Consider the following 21,123-nt stretch of genomic DNA (forward strand, 5'->3'; position numbering starts at 1 on the left):
GCGACCTCCCCCGGGCGCTGTGGTTCGACCCTCCGCCGCGCGTGCGCCTCGGCGCCGGCTGGCGGTGCGCATGCGCGAGCTCCGGCGGTGCGCATGCGCGAGCCCCCGCCGTGCGCGCCGGCTGAGCGCCCCTCCGCGGAGCCCCGCGTGGGCCGTCGCCATGGCAGCGCAGGCCACGTGGTGAGGGGGCGGCCCGCCCGGGCCCGGGCCCCGCGAGGTAGGTGCCGCCGCGCTCCGGCGAGGGTGGGCGCGGCCGGCCGCCGCTGGGGGTGCGGGCGGCGCTCGCCACGCGCGGCAGGTCGCGGGGTCCGCGCGGGGCCCCCCGCTGCGGGGTCCGATCCCGCCCTGGAAGCGCCTCTCCTGACCGGCGTCCGCCCAAGCGGGGGCGCCCCGGGGGTGCAGGGCGCGCGCGAAGGTCGAAATGACGCACCGGAGCGCCCCGGAGGGAACAGGGGACGCAGGCGGCGGGGTGCCGGCCGCTGACCCCCGCATTCCAAGACGGCCCGGACTTCTGGGTCTTCCCAAGAAATATCTGGATGTTAAAACCGGCGCCAGGTGACAACCACCTGCCGCCCAGGTGCGGCCCCCGATGCCAGCTCGCGGCCGGGGGGAAGGTCGCTCGCTCGGGACGGCGCTTTCCCGGGGGAGGCCTGAGCGGCCCGCGCGCTCCCCTGTCCGGCGGGACGCGTGGGCCGCAGCCGTGACTCTGCGGTCGGCGCGAGCCGCCCCCGCCGCGAGGCGGCCGCCGCTGGAGAGGTTGACCCCTCCAGCCGCAGGGAGCCACCGGGACACCCCGGACCCCCGGCCCCGCTGTGCTCTGTGAGGTCGCCCCTGCCTGCCTGGCCACAGCGTGGATGTCTCCAGGCTCCACACCTGAGGGGGCAGTTTGAAAATGGTCTTTGGGCCCCGCGACTGCAAAGTCATCTTCCTATCCTTACAAGAAGGAGAGCGAGAAAAAAACATCAGAAGGTTAAGATGGGGGGAAAGATCAGGAAGACAGTGCCGGCTTATCTTTAGAGTTGCACTGACACTTAGACCATTTTTTTCCTGTCTGTTGTCTTTTTTTCCCCCGTTGGGGGGTTTTTCTTCTTTGTTTTCTCCCCATTTCTTTATATATATTGTTTAAGTCAAATACGCACAGCATGAAAGTCACCGTTTTCATCCTTTGAAGTGTACAGCCCGCTGGCACCAAGTGCACTGAGAGTGTTGTGCAGACATCACCTCTGTCCGTGCCCAGAGCTCTTTGCGTCTTGTAAAAGTGAAACTGTGCCCTTGAAACCCCAGGTCCCCATTCCTGCCCCCCTCCCCAGCCCCCTGGAAACCACTCTACTTTATGTCTCTATGAGTTTGGCATTCTAGGTACAGAGATCCCCTCTTTCCAGAGAGGATGCATTTCAAGACCTCCCAGCGGATGCCGGAGACTGGATGGCAACAGCTGGTTTTTCCTGTACCTGCAAACCTACAGTAAAGCTTCATGTGTAAATTAGGCACCGTAAGAGATTAACATTAATGAATAATAATAAAATGGAGCAATTGTAACAAGATACTCTAGTAAAAGTTATTCTGATGTGGTCTCTCTTTCAGTATCTTACCGCACGTATTTTCAAACTGGTTGACCACAGGTAACTAAAGAACATGAAAAGTGGACAAAGAGGCATAGCTGCACCTCATTTAGGAGAATCATATGTGTGTCCTTTCATGGCGGAATTATTTCACTCTGCATAATATCTTCAATCCGATTCCATGTTGTAGCATATGTCAGGATTTACTTTCTTTTTAAGGCTGAGTGATATTCCACTGTTTGTAGAGACCACATTTTCCTTATCCATTCATCCACCAGACCCTTAGGTGACCGCCACCTCTTGGCACCTGGGAGTAATGGTGCTGTGGACCTGGTGTACAAATAATCTTCTCATGTTCCTGCTTTTAATTCTTCGGGGTTAAATACTCAGAAGTGGAATAGTTGCATCCACTTTCACACTTTATTGTTGTTTGCAAATTTTCCAAAATGAGCATATTTTGCTTTGATCACAGAAGGGGGGAAGCCTTACTTTGTGTCCTCAGATTAGTTTTGGGTGTTGGGCACTTAGCAGATGCACTGGAGTAGCAGAAGTGACTGCATGGACTCCCTGGGGTTTTGTCACCCGGGAAAACAGCGCTACCTCCGGCAACGAGTGTCCTCACTGGGCCTGCTGACCTCCTGGCTCAGTCTTTACCTTTAGCTCAGATTTCATCCTCCAGCAGCAGAGAGAGGGTTGCAGGTAGGAGAAGAGCATGGCTCCAGACCTGGAGTGAATTCCCGCCCCGCCTCTGCCTGGGCTGTGTGGCCCTGACGCTGCTCAGACCTAGAGCTTTGGTTCCCTCTTTTATGCTGAGATCCCCCCAGACCTGGCTGAGGGCCAGTGCTGCCTGGACGCCGTGTGAGCTCAGGCAGGGCCTCTTAACCCCCCCACCCCAAGTTGGACTTCCTCAGCTGAAAAAGAAAAGGCTTGTCTGTGCTGGGAGCACACCCAGTGCTCTCCTAGGGGACAGCGCCCCAAGGCGTCCACCTTCTGTGTCATCTCCTAGGGCTGCTGAAACCAACACCACAGGCCACATGCTCAGAACAGGGGACGTTCATTCTCTCAATTCTACCGGGGTCCGGAAGCAAGGCATGAGCAGGGGCGCTCCCTCCGGAGGCCCTGGGGAGGGTCCTTCCTTGCCTCTTCCGGTGGGCGCATTCTTGATACGGACTCCAGGCGTGCTGGGTCGGCTGTGGGTCTGTAGGACTGGCCCACCTTAACCTAATGGCATCTGCAGAAGCCCTATTTCCAGGTCGCATCCCTGGTATCTGCGGATAGGACTTCTTTTTGGAGACCACGGTTCAGTCCATTGTATCTCCTCATACCTTGTGTGAGACTTGGGGTGAGACTGTGCTGGCATCTTCTCCTTGGGGCTGTTTTCTCTGTGGTCTTGTGGCTCAGAGACCTGCTGAGGAAAAAGTAGCAAAGAGGAGGCTGTTTATCTGGCCAGCGACAAGAGCACTGGGCATGTGGGGGTCCTCGAGGTAGGCGCGGCCACCTGCGCTGACGCTGGAATCGCTCTGTCCTCCCCTGGGCCTGCGGGGCAGCTCCCATCTCAGCAACCAGCAGGAATGTGAGAAGAAGGCGTCTGGACAGTCAGGTGCTGGCCGGCAGGACAGCCAGCACCCTTAGCTGAGGGGGTGCCCCTCGGCTGCCCCATGGCCAGTGCCCCTGGGAGTATGTCCCCTGCTAAGGGCAGTTTCTGTCACCAAGTCCCTGTGCGATTGCTGTGACCCTTTGACTCTGCAGGGCCTTTTGAAAACACCCCCCACCCCAATTTGAGGAGCCTAAAGGTACCCAGAAGTTCAATTATGGGGCATCAACTCTCAAAACACCTTCAACTTAAATGACCGTGTGGCGGTGGCTGTCGCGTGCCTGCGTTCTTGGGGACAGGTTCTGTTTGTCAGCCCCGTGGCAGGACTCCCAGCGGCCCTGGCCTGCCGCGAGGCATCAGGTTGCTCGCAGGAGGGAGCGGGCGGGAGAGGGCTGCTCTGTTTGCCTGGGTAGGTTGGTTCTGCTTTCACGGGTCTGCGTCACCCGCTGAAGCCCTGTGTCCCAGACGGACCCTTGGCTCTTTGATCTCCGCTGCCCGCACTGGGTGGGCGCGCGGAAGGGATGAGAGGCGGCGCCCCGCTGGGCGGCCCCGGCCTTTGGCACCACCCTGTCAGGCGTGAGCATCAGCTCTGCCACTTGCTGCGACCCCGGAGAGCTTTGTCCTCTGTGCGCCTCAGTTTCCTTATGCACAAAACGGGATAAACCCCACAGATGTCATGCCTGGAAGCTATGGCAGAGCCTCGGCCTTGGCACGGCCCGGCGAGCTGCCCCTGCCCCCCAGCGCCTGTGGGGCCCTCGCAGCCCTGGGGCTTGGCAGCACCGGCAGCTGTTACTCCCGTTTACAGGTGACAATGCCGTGGCCAGCACCCAGCTCCTGGGCCCTCGGCCTGGCCGGTTCTGATCCCCCCACGGGGAGGGAAGAGAAAAGGGCAAGCAGAAATGAGAGAGGGGGGAGTAGCCCCCACTTGCTCCCCTGCGCACCCCGCACGCCCTCGGCCCTGCCCCCTCCAGTGCCGCCGAGCTGTGTCCCTCAGGCTCCCCCCTCCGTGGGCGCGGCTGCCACATGGTTTTATTTTGGGCCACCGTGTGCCCCGTCAGTAACGAGGGGCTCCACCTCTGAGAGGGGGGAGGCTCGACGTGGGGACAGCAATGACACGCCACATCCCCGCCCATAAGTTACCACTCCAAGGCCGCCGGGATGTCCTCCCGCCTGCTGCGTGCGCTGACGGCCGCAGCTTTTCTTACTAGTAGGTCGCCACGCGTCCTCCCGCACACGCGGGCGGGCCGTGCCAGGGCCTGGGCTGCGGGCGTCCGCGCCCCACGCGAGGCTGACGCCGGGCGCCCTGGAGTTTCAGAGAAGAGAGACCCTTACCCTGGCCCCGACCCTTTGAAACCCGTCGTGGGCAGGTGGTTTCGCCCAGACCCCCTCGCGCGGCCTCGCTGGGGGTCCCGACCGGCCCTGAGCCTCTTCCCCCGACCCGCACTCCCGCGGCGGGGCGCCCGTTTGTTCCCCCAGATTTGGCTGCTTCGACACAAGCAGTTCGTTCTTACAATGCTCCGGAAGAGACTCAGCAGCAACGGGTAAGCAGGGCCTGGGGGCTGTCATCAGCCGCTTCCTCGCCAGTGAGTCCTGACTAGGCCCAAGGACACTCGCCGGCGGGCGGCGGCTGCATGTCCGCCAGCTTCTCCTGCAGCAACTCGGGCCGTTTGTTTTTAGGCCTTTGGGGTGGGTGTAAGGCGTAGTCCCTCCCCCGTGATACCAAAGGAATTTAATGTTTATCATAAAAAAATTGGGGGTAATGCAGAAAGAGGTAAAAAAGAAGATGACCCCCGTCATCTACCATCCGAAAAAGTGTTTTGCTAGTGTTTGGGGCCATGTTCTTGCACACGTGTGCTCTGCCCGGTTCTCAGTCCTGCTTTTGGAATTTTGCATTCTTTCGCAATTAAATTACCTTTGTAAATCTGCAAAGAGCTGATGAGACTCAACAACAACAAAGAAAATAATCCAGTCAAAAAATGGGCAGAAGAGCTAAAAAGAAACTTCTCTGAAGAGGAAATGCGAATGGCCAACAGGCATATGAAAAAATGTTCAACATCACTTGTAATCAGGGAAATGCAAAACAAAACTACCATGAGATACCATCTCACACCAGTGAGAATGGCACATATTAAAAAAACTAGCAACAACAAATGTTGGCGAGGTTGTGGAGAAAAAGGAACTCTTCTGCACTGCTGGTGGGAGTGCAAACTGGTCCAACCACTATGGAGAGCTGTGTGGAGATTTCTGGACCTACTAAACATAGAGCTTCCATAGGATCCAGCAATTCCACTCCTAGGTATTTACCCAAAGGACACAGAAACATCCATTCCAAAGAGCACCTGCACCCCTATGTTTATAGCAGCACTGTTTACAATAGCTAAGCTTTGGAAACAGCCCAAATGCCCAAAAATAGATGACTGGATCAAGAAGATGTGGTGCATATACACCATGAAATATTACTCAGCATTCAAAAAAGATAAACTCATGCAATTTGCAGCCACATGGATGGCGCTGGAAGGGATCATGCTCAGCGAAATAAGCCAGAAAGAAAATAATACCGGATGGTCTCACTCATAGCAGGAATCTAGAAAACTTAAATAAGGAACCAGGAAAATGAATAACTATAAGAAAGTGAAAATCAAAATCAACAAAAAACTATGAACCAGAGACACTTTTTGGGGGGTGGGGGGCAGGAGGGGAGGGACTGGGGTCAGAATGGGGGGGTTGAAATTGTATGGGGAATATAAAAATAAAATTTATTATTAATTAAAAAAACAGGATTACAGTAGTAACAAAAATAGGATTGTTATGTAGATTAATGGTAACTAATAATAAAAGCAAAATGTAGTGGGCAAAAAAAAAAAATGTTATACAATAAAATCTAATTTTATCACCACTTGGAATAAACAGAACAAATAAACCTGTCAAAAAAAAATAAAGTTTACTGATTTAAGATCTAAAAAAAATAAATTAATTAATTAATTAATAAATTACCTTTGTAGTAAAGTTATTTGGGGTGATGTTACGACGTCATGGGCCTGCCCTGTTAGCCGTCTCGCTCACGTCGGGCGTCACGGCGTCTCCTGCTGTAATCAGGGAGGTCAGGACACAAACGTGGAGTCCTGGGCCAGCAAAGCCAGGAAGCGAGAGACCGGCGCGGCCACCTGGGCAGCAGCGAGCGCCTCCCAGTTGCTGCCGGAGGAGAGCTTCGCTGTCTCCGCGAGCAAAGGATGAATAGGCGCCTCGGCTCGAGCTCGGCCTCCCCTCTCACAGCGCGCCCAGTCCGGGACCTCTCGGTAAATGCAGGGAATAACCTGGACGTTTCCTGCACGTTCGAGCGCTGCCTTCGTGTTTATCCCTAGACGTGACACTTCAGGAAGAAAGGTTAGGAGAGAAGTAAAGCTCTTGAGACATTTGATACAAATCGTTTTCCAGGCTGTTAGAAATTTTTTCAAAGATTACCTGGTGACGCTCGACAACATTTATGAAACAGCCTCCAGAAGAGGGATATAGCTATTTCCTAAAAAGCTTAGAAGCTACTTAGTGTATTTCTTGAAACAGAAGTAATTCTGTCCTTCCAACGCCAGGAGCCCGGCTGTCCTCGGTGGACACCACCCAGATTCGCGCGGCCCCGAGGCCTTCCACCGCCCCCGGCGCTATCAGGTGCGCCCAAGCGGGCCTGGCCTTATCAGCGACGGGGCCTCCGCGGATTTCTGCCAAGTCATGCTCGGCGGGGCACAGTCCCGCAGCCAGCACCAGCACCCCATTACCTTCTCCCCTCGCTTAGGGGAGCCTCGTCTCCTGGGAGCCGTGCCCGCTCTGCGCAGCTGGAGCGCCGGCCAGGCCGCCATGAAGGTCCTGCTACTGAAAGACCCGAAGGAGGACAGTGGCGGCCAGGACCCCTACATCCGGGTGGGTGCCACGTCAGGGCGGGCTGCCGAGGCTGCGGGGTGGGGGCTCCCCACACGGCCCTGGCTGACCCGGGACTGCTCTCTCTCCCGGCAGGACCTGGGGCTGCTCGGGATGGAAGCCACTCTGATCCCTGTGTTATCATTTGAGTTCTTGTCTCTGCCTGGGCTCTCCGAGAAGGTACGTCCTGCGGGGGAGGGCTCCCCTCCAGCTCCTGGAGCCCCCGTGTCACCAGCCACCTCAAAGCCAGGGCCGCACAAGCTGCCCTCCTCCAGCCCGTAGCTAGGGACGTCTCAGCTCCTCCAGGGAGCTGCTGGAGAGCAGGCCGGGTGGGACCCACACCCCACTGTTCCCAGCAATTGACCCCTTCCCCAACTCTGTAGCTGTGCCCAGCAGCACGCCCAAGGTGGGGGGCCGGGGGAGTCCCACTTGAGAGATGGAGGCCTCGAGTCAGTTGGGGGACTGGGGACCAGGATTGGTCCCTGCAGGCTCATTTCTGCGGCCAGGTGTGGGAGTGATAGATACTTGCCAGAGACAGATCCAGAAGGGCCTTCCAGAAGTTTCTGAGGAAGGATTCAGGGGAACGTGAGGGTGGCTGGTGAGACTGGGGCTCAGCCCCCATCGCCTGGCCCCACGCCCGGGTGGGCGCCAGGTCACCGCACCCCCATTAAACACAACCTCACACCCCTCGGGGTAGCCTTCTGGGTTCTGTTCTCGGTCTGAGGGGAACACGCCCTGGGCTACTGCACTGGATTTGCGTGCTGAGGGAACCTATGAGAGTAGACAAATGGGCAGACTTTTCCAGAAGCGGCTTTACAAAGCGAGGAAAGAGCTCACCACTGGAGATCATTTCCAAGCCTAATGGTCATAAAGGTCCCAGCCTCTCCCATCACCCCCATCCAGTGTGCTCCAGGAGGGGCTCTGAACACTCCAGAAAGCTCTGGGTGTGCAGCGAATACATGGCGGCCTTGGGACTCAGAGACACAGGCCAGAGTCCTGCCTCCGCTTCACCTGACTAGCTCCTGGACCTCTCCCGGCCTGTGTTAACCTGTGAGGTGGGAAGAACGTCCCACTCCACAGGGTCCGCACAGCGAGACGGAGCGCGTGTAAACAGCCCGGGGCCTGGCTGGGGAAAAACGCTCAGTACATTATATCGCTGTTCTTGCCTTTGAAAATCAGGCCTGCATTCAGCCAGGCCGTCACCCCTTGAGTACTCCTGCGTCACCGACGCAGGTGACGCGTCTCCTTCCTGCTGCGCCGCCCCCAGCCCAGCACGAGTCACAGTGCTCTGCTCTGTTGCTCCTGCCAGCCAGCGTTGTGCTCGCCCTTCCCCTCCCTTCCTGCTCGAGGGACGTGCCATGAGTCATGAATTCACCTGTATGTGCCAAAAGGCCTAGAATAGTTTCAGGCGCAGAGTCAGTGCCCAGTAAGAGTCGAGTGAGTGAGTGGAGGAGCGCGCGGGTGGATGGGCGGGTGCGTGCGTGGGTAGGTAGATGGATGATGGGTGGACGGGTGGATTTATGAAACATTCGGGATTGTGGGACACATTCTCTCAGCCTTCATAGAAAGTACCTTTGTTTGGGTGCAGCTGTCTCGCCCGGAAGATTACGGGGGACTCATTTTCACCAGCCCCCGAGCGGTGGAAGCAGTGGAACTGTGCTTGGAGAAAGACAATAAAATTGAAGGTAAGGTTGGCGCTGCTGTGACTTCCACTGGATTTTTCTTGACTCTGATTCCTCCCATTGGGAATACAGGATTCCAGAAATTACTGTACTTCAGGTTTGAAGGATTGTGACGATTTTTAGTTGAAAAACTGTGTCGGTACCAAGTCTCTTCGTGTTTTTGTCCTCTTGGGAGGGCACAGAAAATGACCCTTTGCAAGCTGTTTCTTCGTGTCCAACACAGAACCGCTGTTAGCCTGCCAGCCCTGCTGGGGGCTGGAGGCGTGGCAGACAGGGCCGGGGTCTTTGCTGTCCCCTCAGTTCGGGGGCTCCTGTCCCTCCTCAAAAGGATGATGATAGGACCCAACAAAGGCGACAGCCCCTGCCGGGCCAGGCTTGCGGGCGCCCTTCCTCCCGGCTCCTTCCCTCCCCGTCAGAGCGGATGCGCAGAGCCCAGGTTCAGACTGGACACCGCCTTCTAGTCTGTCTGGTGGAGCCGCCGCATAGCTGGCATGTGTGGAGTGCCTGCTGTGTGCCAAGCCCTGTTGCATACCTTGTGCTCGTTGTGTCCTGGAATCCGAGGCGACCAGCTCATGGGTTTGATGAGGAGACCGAGACTCGGGGACAGTGGGCACCTGCCAGACTGTAGGCCCAGCTCAGAGGCTTCAGACCCAGGCCTGCCCAGCTGAGGGGGGCGGGGAGCTTGAGGGAGGGTGAGCAGCAGGTCGAGCCCAGAGGCCTTTGCTTCAGGTTAGGCCCGCGAGCATATTTCTCTCTGACCGTGGACCTCACTGACCCTCCATCGCCTTGTCTGCCACGGCACACCCGCAGGGGACGCGCCAGGGGCACTCTGGAGGTAGGGCCAGAGCCCTGAAGCCTCGCTTTCTGGTTCCTGCAGCTGTTTGCTGCGAGAGCGGCCGCGCCTAAGAATTTGCCGCACCCACGAGTCTCCCGGGATCAGCCCGCGGCCCGGGCAGCGGCCAGACGGCCACTTTGGTCTTGCGACTCACACATCATTTCATGCTTTGCAGCCTGGAAGGCATCCCTGAAAGAAAAATGGAATGCCAAGCCGGCGTACGTGGTGGGAAAGGCGACCGCGTCTCTGGGTAAGCGGCCAAGTGCCACTGCAGCTCTGGTGCGTGCCCGTGACATGCGCTTCACACACGAGATTCCCGGTCTCGTCCCCGCTCCTGGCATTCCGCTCCTCAGACCTGGGCGTTTCCTCAGGGCGGGGGAAAAGTGTCTGTGTAATGACATTCTTCTCACTCCACCTGGGCGTGTGTGAGTGAGGTGACTTTTGGAGAGCCCCTCGGGTTGAGGGCCGGTTGTCAGGGGAACGCGCCCTGGGAGTAGAGGATCAGGACTTCCAGGAAGCAGAGATGGGCTCGAGGGTCCCCGGTGACCGGTGGCCTGTGATCTCATTAATCGCGCCTCTGTCGCGAAGCCCCCATAAAAAGCCCAAAGGGTGGGGCCGCCCGGAGGTGCTGGGAGGGTGTCTGCCTGCCTGGAGAGGCCGTGGGAGCGCCACGGCAGCCCCCCACCCCCCCGCCTCACGTCCGCCGAGTCCTGTCCTCAACCTCTCCACCTGGCTGATCATTTGTGTCCTTGGCGCCACCCTTGGGTTCCGCCGCACGCCGAGCAGCCCCTCTGTGGCGGGGCCGGTCGCCGTTCCAGCAGGTGACGGGGAGGAGGCTTGTGAGGTCCGTGGGTTTGTAGCTGCACTGAAGCACGCGGGCGACCCGGCCTCTGACTGGCATCTGAAAGGGGGCCCACCCCACAGGACCAAACCCTTCGCCGTAGGGGCCAGTGCCATCTGCCGGCGGCCGGGGTCAGAACGGTGTTAAATTGCTGCGACTGGAGGCTGCTGGGTGTGGGGAAACGCCCGTGTGGGGCCGGCGGAGAGCGGCCCCGGTGGCTGGTCCCCCTGCACGCTCTTGCCTTGGTTTTTCGATACTTTCATTCCATTTGAAGATGTGATGATTTTTTTGCTTATGAAGTAGATAAAAATAGCCAGTGTGTTCCGTAAGGCTGCCGATAAGGTGCCAGGAAACACACTGAAATATTGCTGAGTGGCATTAAAAATGGGTTCGCATCTGTTGAGAAATACTTGGTCAGTTTGTGTTTAAAAGCTCTATGGAAATCCGCGCCTGGGCCCGCTGGTTCCCGGCCTGATGATCTGTACATGTTGCTTGGCCTCGTCCACAGACCGGCTGCCCCACAGAGGGTAACTTAGGAATTAACTCAGACCCGAGACAGACCCTAGGCGGCTGCTTCATTACGAGCTGTCTGTTTGCTCTGTTGGAACAAATTGCCAGCTGCCCTCCGGCTCCCGACAGCTGCTGCGTTGGCGCCCCTGTGGCAGAGCAGCCTCTCGCTGCGTGCTTGCTGTAAGCACCACCTCGTCTTCCTCGGCAAGGCCTGAGCGAGCCCATTTTCCTTTGGGAGCAGCAGCAGCCGGGGACGGAGGCCGTGGGGTGCCAGGGCCCGACCTGGGCCGCGTTCCTTTGCCCCGTCCCCTGCACACAGGTGTTTGGCCACTTTATAAACGATGTTTCTGGTTTTCGTCACCACGTCGTAAACTCTGGGAAACCTTGGCCCAGCGCCTCTTCTGCCAGACCTCGCCGGCGCCCCACTGTCTGCTCCTTGATTCTTCCCGATTTGCTCGGGGCTGGGATGTCCTTTGCTTCCACATCACCAGTGTCCGCTGCATTCATGGGTGAGGCCTTTCCTCCCCTTCCGAGCAGCCTGACGGTGCCAACCCACGACACTTTTCTGGCGGGGCTGGTCTTGTCTCCCTGAGAAAATGAGGGTCTCTCGGGCCCCGTGACGGTGCGTCAGGCCCCACTCCTGAGACAGGAGCCAGTCTGTGCTGAGCTTCCCCCCGATGGCAGGCAGTTCGCTCTCGTCACCTCGGGACATCCTGAAACAGGCCGTGGTGCTTGTCTTCCCTCTCGTGGACCAGATTGGGGGCTCTGAGACACGGTGTGTCACTGCCCCCCACCAGTTTGGCCCGGGTCCATGGCCTTCCTGCCCCGGCTTCCAGAGGAGACTTTCCCTGTTGATTCTTGAAGCCCGAGCCTTTGGGTTCGCACATTAAAAAGGACTTTAATAAACCGTGTGAAGAAATGTCTCTCTGTTGCGTTCCAGTGAGTAAAGTTGGCCTGGACGCGGAAGGCGAGGGCTGCGGCAATGCAGAGAGGCTTGCAGAATATATTTGCTCCAGTAAGTAGAAAAAGGTGACCCCCATTTCTTGTGTCTGGTCTCACCCCCACCACCCCTTGGGGGGCAGGAATATTCCCTGGGCCCTCCCAGGAGGAGGCCCCCGCTCCTGTCTCTGTGTCTGTCTGTGCGGGCGGAGATTCAGCCCAGCTCCCTCCTCCCCCTGTACCAAAGGGCTTGCGGCCACTTGACCCCTCCACACAGACCATTTGGGGAGCAACCCAGAAGCCAGAGCGCCTGCACTGGTTCTCAGTGGGGATGCGCGGAGGCCCAGGACCATCCTGTGACTGTGGCCTTCTCCTGCCCTCCAAAGCTGCCTCCTCTGGCCCCTCTCCCCGCGGACCGTGGCTCGGCAGGGACGGGCGTGGGTGTGGGGAGGAGGGCTTGTGAGGACCCAGGGTTTACAGCTGCGCTGAAGCACGCGGCTTTTGTTTGCTGCTGAGGCTGCTGCCACTTCCCGGCTTCCTCAGCAGCTGGCGCCCCACATCTCCATCAACCCGGGGCTCCCCCAGAGCTAGGAAATGCTTCCTCAGTGCCAGCGGCCAGCGCCAGGCCTGACCTCTAATTCCTGACTCTGATTTGGATGCAAAACCCCCTTCCAAACAGTGACTACTGCCCCGGAGCCCCTCCAGTGACAGCACCCCCGGCTTGTGTGGGCGCACAGATTTCTCGGCACCTTCGCCCACAAGAGCAGCCAGGGAGCAGCTGTTCTTCCCACCCGGGCGCTGGACCCGGACCTTCCCAGGCCCCCGTGTGTCTCCCCAGAGTCGCTACCAAGCTGCTGCAGCGTCTGTTTGTCTGCCCTCAGGGGAGCCACCCGCACTGCCGCTGCTGTTTCCCTGTGGGGCCCTCAAAAGAGAAGTCCTGCCGAAAATGCTCAAGGACCAAGGTAACTGGGGTGCCCGCCTGGAGCCCCGCCTTCCCCCTGGGTGGGGCACCAGGAGCCCCGGCATGGCGGAGCGGTCAGTCTGCCAGACTACCGGGACAGCCGGCTGGCCCAGCAGGCGGGGGATGACCAGCAGGCCTTAAGGCGGCAGCAGGGTGGGCGCCTGCTTTCCTGACCTCAGATCTGCCCCCACAGCCCGCTGGGCCCTGACTGGAAGCCCACGGGGGTCACTGCGCCTCCCCAGGGAGGCTGAATGCAGAGAGGCTTGTGTCTGCATGGGGGGAGACTGGGCAGCTCCCACATGCTGAGAAGGTGCCTAACTGCCGGCAGTGCCCTCCGGCCCAGCCGCTCTGGCGCCAGCCCCCAGAGCCCCGGATTGCCCCTCCCAGAAACTGGCCTGACCTTGGAGCAAGTACGTGGCCCCACAGCGAGGTGCGCCGGCTCCCATCTCCTGGCACGCGGCTCGCGGGGCCTTGGCGTCCGAACCCCAGCAGCTGCGCCTTCTCCCGCTGCTGCCCATTGGCTGTGTGAGCCAAGGCCCGCCCATCCCCCCCGCGCCTCAGGGGCCCAGCTGCGAGGGGCTGCAGTGCCTTTGGGCCTCGCAAAGCCGTGGTGAGGTGATGCCACTGGATGCCAGGCCCCCAAGGGCGGGCAGCTGGGGGACTGCAGCCGCTGCAGCCTCCCCTGTTGTAAAGCTCCGGGCACCTGGGGAGCGCCCAGGGCATCCGAGACCCTCAGCTTTCTCCCGTGTTAATAGCGTAGAGCTCAGCTGTCCGTCTGCCCCGGCCTCGCTGCCCTCCAGCCCCCAGGAGCACGGCAGACGCTGGTGACAGGACGCCGGGCGATGCCGGAAGCAGCTGGCCTTGCACCGGGAGCACCGGGGCAAGTGGGGTGGGCCGGGTGTCCTCGTGCTCGGCCTCCGGCAGAGGCCTGGCGCTGGTTGCTGTTCTACGCGAGCGCCATCTCCATTTCTTCGCGGGGTTTTCTTTCCTACTCCGTTTTATTGCACAAGCCTGGGGGTCACCCGGGTCATGACCGTGTCTGTGGGACGGACATTTGTGCCGGGCGCACTGCCTCTCCCTCGCTGCCAGCCCTCAAGGCCGGGAATGTTTGGAGCCGCTGCCCAGTCAGGGAGCCCTCCCGTGAGGCCAGGGCTAGTCCCCGGGAGGCGCGGCCGAGCCGGCGCCCCTGGCTGCTCTCCTGGGCTGCCCTGGCCCCGCTTCCTGGCTTCAGCTTGCTGAGACCCAAGCATCCAGGCCCTAGAAGGTCCTCGGCTGCCTGCTTCACCTCAGAATTTGAAGGCCCCTCAGGCTCTGTGCAACCCCCGCCCCCCAGAGTGGGATTCCTCACAGCATCCATGGCGGCATGACCAGGGACAGCCTGTGGGCCGCCCTTTGATGGAGGGTCAAAGGGCAGGCCCCATCTGCTGTAGCTTGGGAGCGCGTTCCTGCAGGGTGCAGGGTGAGGCCCGGGCATGGCCGGCGCAGTAAAGGCTGTTTCCTGCTTTTGGTTACGCCCAGGGATCCCCCTGGAAAGCCTGACCGTGTACCAGACGATTCCACACCCGGGGATACAGGGGAACCTGAGCAGCTACTACTGCAAGCAGGTGCGTGCTGATTCCAGGGGCGCTCAGGCCGGAGGGCGGGCAGCCGCGCGCGTCCACTGCCCCCAGCGCGTGACACTGGACGTGACCTGCAGGTCTGGTCTCCGTATCTGAGGCAACCTAGGAGTGAGATTTTCATGTCTAACCGCACGCAAAGCCCTTGGTGCTCTTTGCAGACCTCTGAGCCCGTGGCCAGCGGGGACCTGGAGGTCGTCGCTGTCCCTTGCTGTGGGGCCATTGAGGGAGCCGCGGGGCAGAGCCTGGGGAGGGAGACAGGCCGCACTGGGAAGCTGCAGGCCCAGCGAGGAGTGTGACTGGGAGGCTTCAGGCAGCAGCGGGCACAGCCTGCTCTGAGCTGATCAAAGCCTGCCCCACCTCACTCAGCAGGACGCCTTCCCTTCGGGCATCTCCCGAGACCGCTTCTCTGCCTCCCCCGGTGCTGGCGGTTCTGGGAGGACAGCCCGGGGTAACCAGGCCACTCAGGCCCACCCATCTGCACTGTGCCCGGAAGGAGGCGGGTTTGCCAGAGAACAGGCTCGGCTACTGCCTCCTCCACTGGTGCCCCTGTGGTCGTGGCGGGAGGCCTGTCCGGCCAGTCTTCCTGACCTGCCTCTGCCCGGGAGGACTGCAGGAGGCTGCCGGGGCCAGGGCCCCTCCCGTGGGCATCCGGGCTGGGGCCCTTCCTGTGGCTCTGGCACCAGGGTGTGGGGCCTCAAGCCCCGTCCTGCCCCTGGGCCGGGTGAGGACCACTTGCTGTCCCCTGCAGGGCATCCCAGCCAGCATCGCGTTTTTCAGCCCCTCTGGCCTCACACACAGCCTCAAGTACATTCAAGAGCTTTCAGGCGACAGCATCGACCAGATTAAGGTGAGCTGTTCAGTGGGCTTGGGTCCTTTCTAGATTCTTCTTTTTCACCCTCACCTCTGACCTGATGGTCTCCACAGAAACTCAAAGCACGCCTGACCAGCACACGCCCGACTGGTGGCCGTCCGGGGACGTGCCACAGCAGGGGCTCCAGAGCCCCCAGCCCTGTGCTCAGAGCTCTTAAACTCAGGGAAGTGGTGTGCTGCCCGGTCACACAGGAGCAAGGGCGGGATGCGAGCTCGGGATGGCCACGGTGGCCACTCAGTGAGCCACAGGCCGAGGTCGGTCATGATCAGTGGACAGCTTGTTTCTGAGGTGACTCCCATGCCAAGCCAGGCAGAGGAAGCCAGCACAACCGGGACAGCTTCCTCGTGGCAAGGAAGGAGGAAACTGAAGCCCAGCGTGTGGGCAGCTTGGCAAAGTCACAGGGTCACCGGGGAAGGGAGCTATTACCCGACTCCCCCGGGTGGAAGGGGAGCGGCGGGGGTGAAGCCAGCACGGTCGTGGGTGGCTGGTGGGCGCTGGTGGAGGGGATGTTGGGAACCAGGCTGGCCCCGCCTCCTGTCTCTCCGTGCCCACACCTCTCCTGGCCCTGTGGCCTCAGCCCACCCGGGCCCATGACGGGCCTGGGCCGCCCGGTCACCCGAGCTCCTCCGTGCGCGTCCGCCTAGAGGGAGAGAAAACGGCCACTGGGTTCTGCTCCAGCTTCTCTCAGGAAGCAGCGCTCCTGCCGTGCGCCCGGGGGACTTTGGGAGTCTGCGTGCGCTTGAAAACCACCAGGCTGCACCGCAGGGGCCTCGGATCTGGGGTGACCGTGATCCTCCCAGCGGTGGCCACAGCGGCCCCTGAGCCTTTGTCAGGCGTTTCACCCACTGCCTCCGCGAGGCCCCAGGCTGCCCGGTGAGGAGCCCCGCGGCTCTGTGGATGGGGGACAGGCCAGAGCGCGCTCCCTTGCAGAGGCCACATCCCGGGCAGCTGGGAGTTGCACCCCAGCCTCTGGCTCCAGGCCCAGGTCTTGACCGCTCCGCTTTCCCAAGGGGTCCAGCCACCACTCTCCTCACCCAGGCCCCTTTCAGATGGCCGTGTGCTCCCCCCGACCCTGCCCGCTTCCCCCACCCCAGGCCCCGAGATACCAAACAGAAGTGTCACAGCCAGCGGGTCCCCCTGTCCAGGCCCCGCAGCCAGACCCAGGGACAGACCCACCGGGGCTGGGTAAGAGTGTGAAGGTGAAGGCTTCACGGCTCTTAGGCCAGGGCACGCCAGGAGGTGTGACTGCACCTAGGTTCCTGTGAGGCGCAACGGGCCCGACCCGTCAGCACCCTTCTTCCCGGCCCTGCTGCCGTGCTGACTCCGCTCTCCTCTCTACAGTTCGCCGCCATCGGCCCACCACCGCCCGAGCCCTGGCCGCCCAGGGCCTGCCCGTGAGCTGCACCGCAGAGAGCCCCACGCCGGGCGCCCTGGCCGCCTGCATCCGGGGGGTGCTTCAGTCCCAAGGCCACTGCTGAGAAGGCCGCCCCAGGCCCTCGCTGGGAGCTGCCCCCCGTGGGCCCGGCCTGAGCATGAACAAGGGGGCCTGCCGCAGCCTCGAGGGGAGCCAGGCCCTGTGTGTAGCCCGGGATCCAGGGGCCTGCACACGCCGCCTTGTACCGCGTGGAATCATCTGGACGCTGGGGATCCGACCCGAGGCCGGCAGCCGACCCACGAGCACTCACCTTCCCTCCATGGAGACTATCTGGGACCCCTGAGTGGAGGCCGCCTGGACCCTTGCCTGGAGCATGTCAGCTCCCAGGTCGTGAGGCTTCCGGCAGTGGAAGGAAACCAAATAAACCACCCTGGCGTGTGTGCGGTCACGTGCTTCGTGCAGCATGGCCGCGCCGGCGCCCGCCTGCCAAGCGAGCCAGCCCCCCTGGCCGGGGGTTGGGGGGGGCTCCTGCAAAGCCAGCCTGCGGTCACTGCCAGGACGGTGTAGACCAGATGCAGCTGGTGCCACGAGAGGCTTTCGTGGGGGTGACCCTGCGCCCCCACCTGGTGCTTGGAGGTCAGTGTCAAATTGCTGTGCAAACTCCTCGGCTTTCGCCTCCCCGCGCTGTGTTGGCTGAGGCGGGACCCCGGGTCGGGCCCACGGTTCAGGCTGGGCAGAGCGCGAGCCGGCCAGCAGGCCACTGGGCCGCGAGTCCGCTTCCGGCGCTGGGGCGGCCTCCTCCCGGCGCGCTTTCTCCTCCCTGCGCTGTGCTGTGAGCCTTGGCGGCTCCTGCCAGGGGCGAGGGGCGGCGGGGCAGGGTGTCCGTGCGGGGCTGCTGGCTGGGCCCGCACAGGCTCCCCCGCAGCAGACGGGGTGGAACCGGACGAAACCCCCACGACCAGCCGCCCCGGCCTGGAGCCTGACCCGTCGAAACCTGCTCGGGCTTTGTCAGACCAGAGAAGCTGTGGCCTCCAGGCCTCGGGCCTCGGGCTCAGCCCTTAGGCTGGGCCGGCTCCCCCGGGGCCCTGGGCTTTGCTCCGGGGTGCTGCTGGTGAGGCAGGCGGTGCAGCCCCGGGGCCATTTCAGGGGGAGGAAGCGATGGGGGCCTGCGGGTCTGAGGGCGCCCGGCTGGGGCGAGCGGCCCACCAGCGGCAGCGTGACGGAGCTGGCGCGCGCGCCCGGACGAGGCGGGAGCAGCGGCCCCAGCAGGTCTCCCGTGCCCGGGTCCTGTCCTTGCCGTCCTGTGGCCTGGGGGAGGCGAGCGTCTCTGAAACGAGGTGGTGTGTAAAGGGGGCAGAGCAGACCCTGAGGCCCTGCCAAGCCGCAGACGGTGTAGACGGCACCACCCACCACTTACTGGGGCTCCCGGGCGCGGGCTGTCCGCGACCACCCGGGACCTGCGTGTCCAGAGGCCGGCGGGGGGCGGGGCTGTCTGCCCGCAGAGTCCCTGCTGGGCATCTGGCCAGGTGCTCCCCAGCTCTGCTGCCCCCTCTGCCGCCAGAGATGCAGTTTTTGTAAATGTGGGGTGTTTGGACAGGGAGGTGGGAGTGAACGCCCTTCTGCCCCACAGTCTCCAAGGCAGCCCCAGGACAGACACTCGGATAACTGAACCTGGTGCCCGGCCCGGGTGCACGAGGCCAGGCAGGACCCCCAGCTCGGGCGGGAAGGTTCACGAAGCTGGGGGAGGGGAGGGGGCATCAGACTCCCCGGCACCCTTGCTGGTTGACCCCGAGAAGGCTCTGCCCTCCCAGCGGCCTTGGCCTACCTGTCAGGGGAGGTCGGGGCTGTCGCCTCTGGAGATTTCTGTTGTGGCTCCGAAGCGCTTCTACCCACACAGGTGGGCTCCCTGCCCGCTGCTGCCAACCAGAGCCCCGTGCCCGACGCCAGGGAGCCGCAGGGCGAGCGCAGGCGAACCGCGAGTCTGGGTTCTAAGATGGAGCTGCCCCGAGCTCCCTCCTGGCAAAGGCGGCACCGGCAGCCACTTGACACCCCCAGATGCCCGGCCTCCGTGGGGTTCCCTGGGGGTGAGGGGCAGCCCAGCTTCTGACCTTGAGGCCTGCAAACACCCCAAAAGAATGAAGTCAGGAGGCCCACACTCAACATAGCCAGTCTATATTTCACACCACAACCGTGGCCAGGAGACAGGGGCGCCCCCCTCTCTGGGGGGGCAGGCGCCACGGGGCCGCTCTCCGAGGTCTGGCGCTTGGGCACCTGGCGGTGGAGCACGAGGGCACGGCCCAGCGTGGGGACGGCCTTCCAGGCCGCGCTGCCCGCCCTGTGTGCCGACGCCATGGGCGGTCATAGGTTCCTGCGGAGATTTAGGGCAAGTGTTAGATTCTTGCTTTAAAGGCCATTCTCGGGGTTGTCTGGAGGTTCTCGGCGGGCAGGTGACGCCCAGACCCAGCCCGCGACTGCCCGCAGAGAGGAGGCGCCCCGCCCCCAGCCGCAGCCCCGCCGCTCCTCCCCACACCGCCGGGGAAGTGTCAACAAGGACAAGCTGAAGCAAGGGGTGCGAGATGCAGAGTCAGCAGGCGTGGCCCCCGACCTGGTGGGTGACCCCCACACCGGGGCTCGGGGTTCCCCATGCTGCTCGCCGCTTTGACTTCCCCAAACCTTGACCATTCTCATCCCCTCACGAAAACGCCCCTCTGCTCCAGATAAAGTGCGACGCATTTCACAAAGAGCTTCCTGGTAATGCACCCCTCGCCGGGGGACCCCGGGCCTTCACTCAGCTTCCCCAGAGACCTCGAGGCCACCTCGCTGTCCCCAAGGCCCCGGGCGTGGAGGTGGGACACCCCGAGAGCTCCACCCAGGCAGGAGGGGGCGAGCTCAGCCTGACCTTGGGGTGAATGTGAGGCTGGGACCTGTTCATGGAGCCCCCAAGTGTCCAGCCTGCAGGGCCTGGGACAGCAGGGCCCGGCCCGGGCCCCTGGGGGAGGTGAAGTGATGGCAGAGCCGCCAGCTGCGAACTCCTACCTGAGAGGTCACAGCCCCAGGCCCGGAGGGGAGAAGCCGGGAGTCCACGCTCACCTGCCTTTGCTTTTCCAGCCCGCCCGCCCGCCATTCTGGCCCACCCGGGGGCGGCCACCCTGCAGCAGCAGAGCACCCGGGGTCCCGTTCAAGGGGGGCTAGTCCCTCTACCCCACGCTACTCACTTCAGCGCGTTGCTCACTCTGCAGTAGAGGCAGATGACGGCACACAGCAGCACGAAGGCGGCTACCAGCAGGCCGCCCCCGATGGCCACCATGATCTCGAAGTCCAGCATCTTCAGCATCGTGACGCCCCTGGGCAGAGAGGTGCCTGCTGGTGGGACCCCCCGGCCCCCACCTGGCAACCGCGTGCTGCCCACCGCGGGGCAGAGTCCAGGGAGGAGGTCAGTTCGGGGGTGGGAAGTGCCAGACCCGCTCAGAAGTGTGCTCGAGCACACAGCTGCCCCCCAACACCAGGCCCCCCAAAAGATGCCCGCTTTCCGAGTCAGCATTGACCCCCCCCCGGACATCACTCTAAAGGACACCCGGGGGAGTAGCTAAGAGGGCGTCTTACGCCAGGCTGAGAAGGGGGAAACCCATTTTGTACGTGTTTTAGGAAAAATAGTGTTTTAATTCTCCCGTGGACGACTGGATCGTGCCGTCTTGGCATCTGAGGAGCGTCTAGAAGCTTCTGGCCAAGCCCCTCCAGGTTCAGAGACGGGGCATGTCCTGCACAGACCAGCTTCTCTCTCGTTCTCACTTATGATCACACCCTCCCCGCCTCCTGCACCCTGTCGACTTCCTCCCATCCAGCTCACCTGAAGAAACGATGCAAACACCCCGAGGAAGCCAACGGCCCAAAAGGCGTCCTGTGGCCCCGCACGGCACGGCCCGGCCGCACGGGCAAAAAACAGTTAAATAAAAATCTCAGGAACAAGCCCCTTCGGCAGCCACCCCACGCCCAGCGCCCGGGGCCCCGCAGGGTTGGGAGACCTGACGCAGCAGCACAGCGCCAGCCCCCCGCGGAGGCCGCCTAGGAGCGGGCTGTGTGACATCAGCCCCGACGCCGCCCTCCGAGTTCTCAATTCTGTTCCGGGCCTGCTGCAGCCTCCCGGGAAAAACAACGTCCGGGGGTGCCTGGACGTGCTTGCTCGGTCGCCCCTCCGCAGGGTCCTGTTCCTCCCAGGAGGAAGCATTTGGGGCTCTGCATAGGGGTGTCTCCTGAGCAAACCCCACCTGGACTTCAATTTAAAAAGTGGAAGCAAAGCCCACAGTGGAGAGGCCAGCAGGTCCTCCGCCCAGGCCCTGGCAGCCGCTTGCCCTGGTCCTCTCGTGTCCACCACCGTGGCCTGCCGGGCCGCCCGCTGACGCCTGCCGTGTACACAGCTGCCGTGTA

The 21,123-nt window shown here is 61.8% G+C and overlaps 1 protein-coding gene and 2 long non-coding RNA genes across 5 annotated transcripts; 1 reads left to right on the forward strand and 2 right to left on the reverse strand.

Moving 5' to 3' along the window:
• The first annotated feature begins 204 nt into the window (after nt 1-204).
• Nucleotides 205-17,139, forward strand: UROS (uroporphyrinogen III synthase). 2 transcript variants are annotated; one of them, XM_054690518.1, is made up of 10 exons: nt 205-217; nt 6,944-7,068; nt 7,162-7,245; nt 8,654-8,750; nt 9,758-9,832; nt 11,874-11,948; nt 12,754-12,834; nt 14,352-14,437; nt 15,201-15,306; nt 16,665-17,139. In XM_054690518.1, exons 2-10 carry the CDS (start codon nt 7,006-7,008, stop codon nt 16,799-16,801), a joined length of 804 nt encoding a protein of 267 aa, XP_054546493.1. In that variant the 5' UTR covers nt 205-217; nt 6,944-7,005; the 3' UTR covers nt 16,802-17,139. The 2 variants fall into 2 exon arrangements, with proteins under 2 accessions (XP_054546493.1, XP_037352562.2); XM_037496665.2 differs by lacking the exon at nt 205-217 and having other exon boundaries at nt 15,201-15,299.
• Nucleotides 1,814-13,303, reverse strand: LOC129145052 (uncharacterized). Its single transcript, XR_008550075.1, has 3 exons — nt 13,234-13,303; nt 6,151-6,526; nt 1,814-2,970 (listed from the first exon to the last, which is right to left on the reverse strand). It is a non-coding gene; the product is annotated as an uncharacterized LOC129145052 (long non-coding RNA).
• Nucleotides 17,140-18,854: 1,715 nt separating the features above from the next.
• On the reverse strand, nt 18,855-20,755 carry LOC119234011 (uncharacterized). Of its 2 annotated transcripts, XR_005122517.1 has the most exons (4): nt 20,721-20,755; nt 20,546-20,596; nt 19,914-20,042; nt 18,855-19,066 (listed from the first exon to the last, which is right to left on the reverse strand). It is a non-coding gene; the product is annotated as an uncharacterized LOC119234011 (long non-coding RNA). The 2 variants fall into 2 exon arrangements; XR_005122516.2 differs by having other exon boundaries at nt 20,546-20,742.
• Nucleotides 20,756-21,123: the final 368 nt, after the last annotated feature.

This window comes from Talpa occidentalis, unplaced genomic scaffold (assembly GCF_014898055.3).
Source record: "Talpa occidentalis isolate TD23 unplaced genomic scaffold, MPIMG_talOcc4v2.1 talOcc4.8, whole genome shotgun sequence".
Classification (NCBI taxonomy): Eukaryota; Metazoa; Chordata; class Mammalia; order Eulipotyphla; family Talpidae; genus Talpa; species Talpa occidentalis.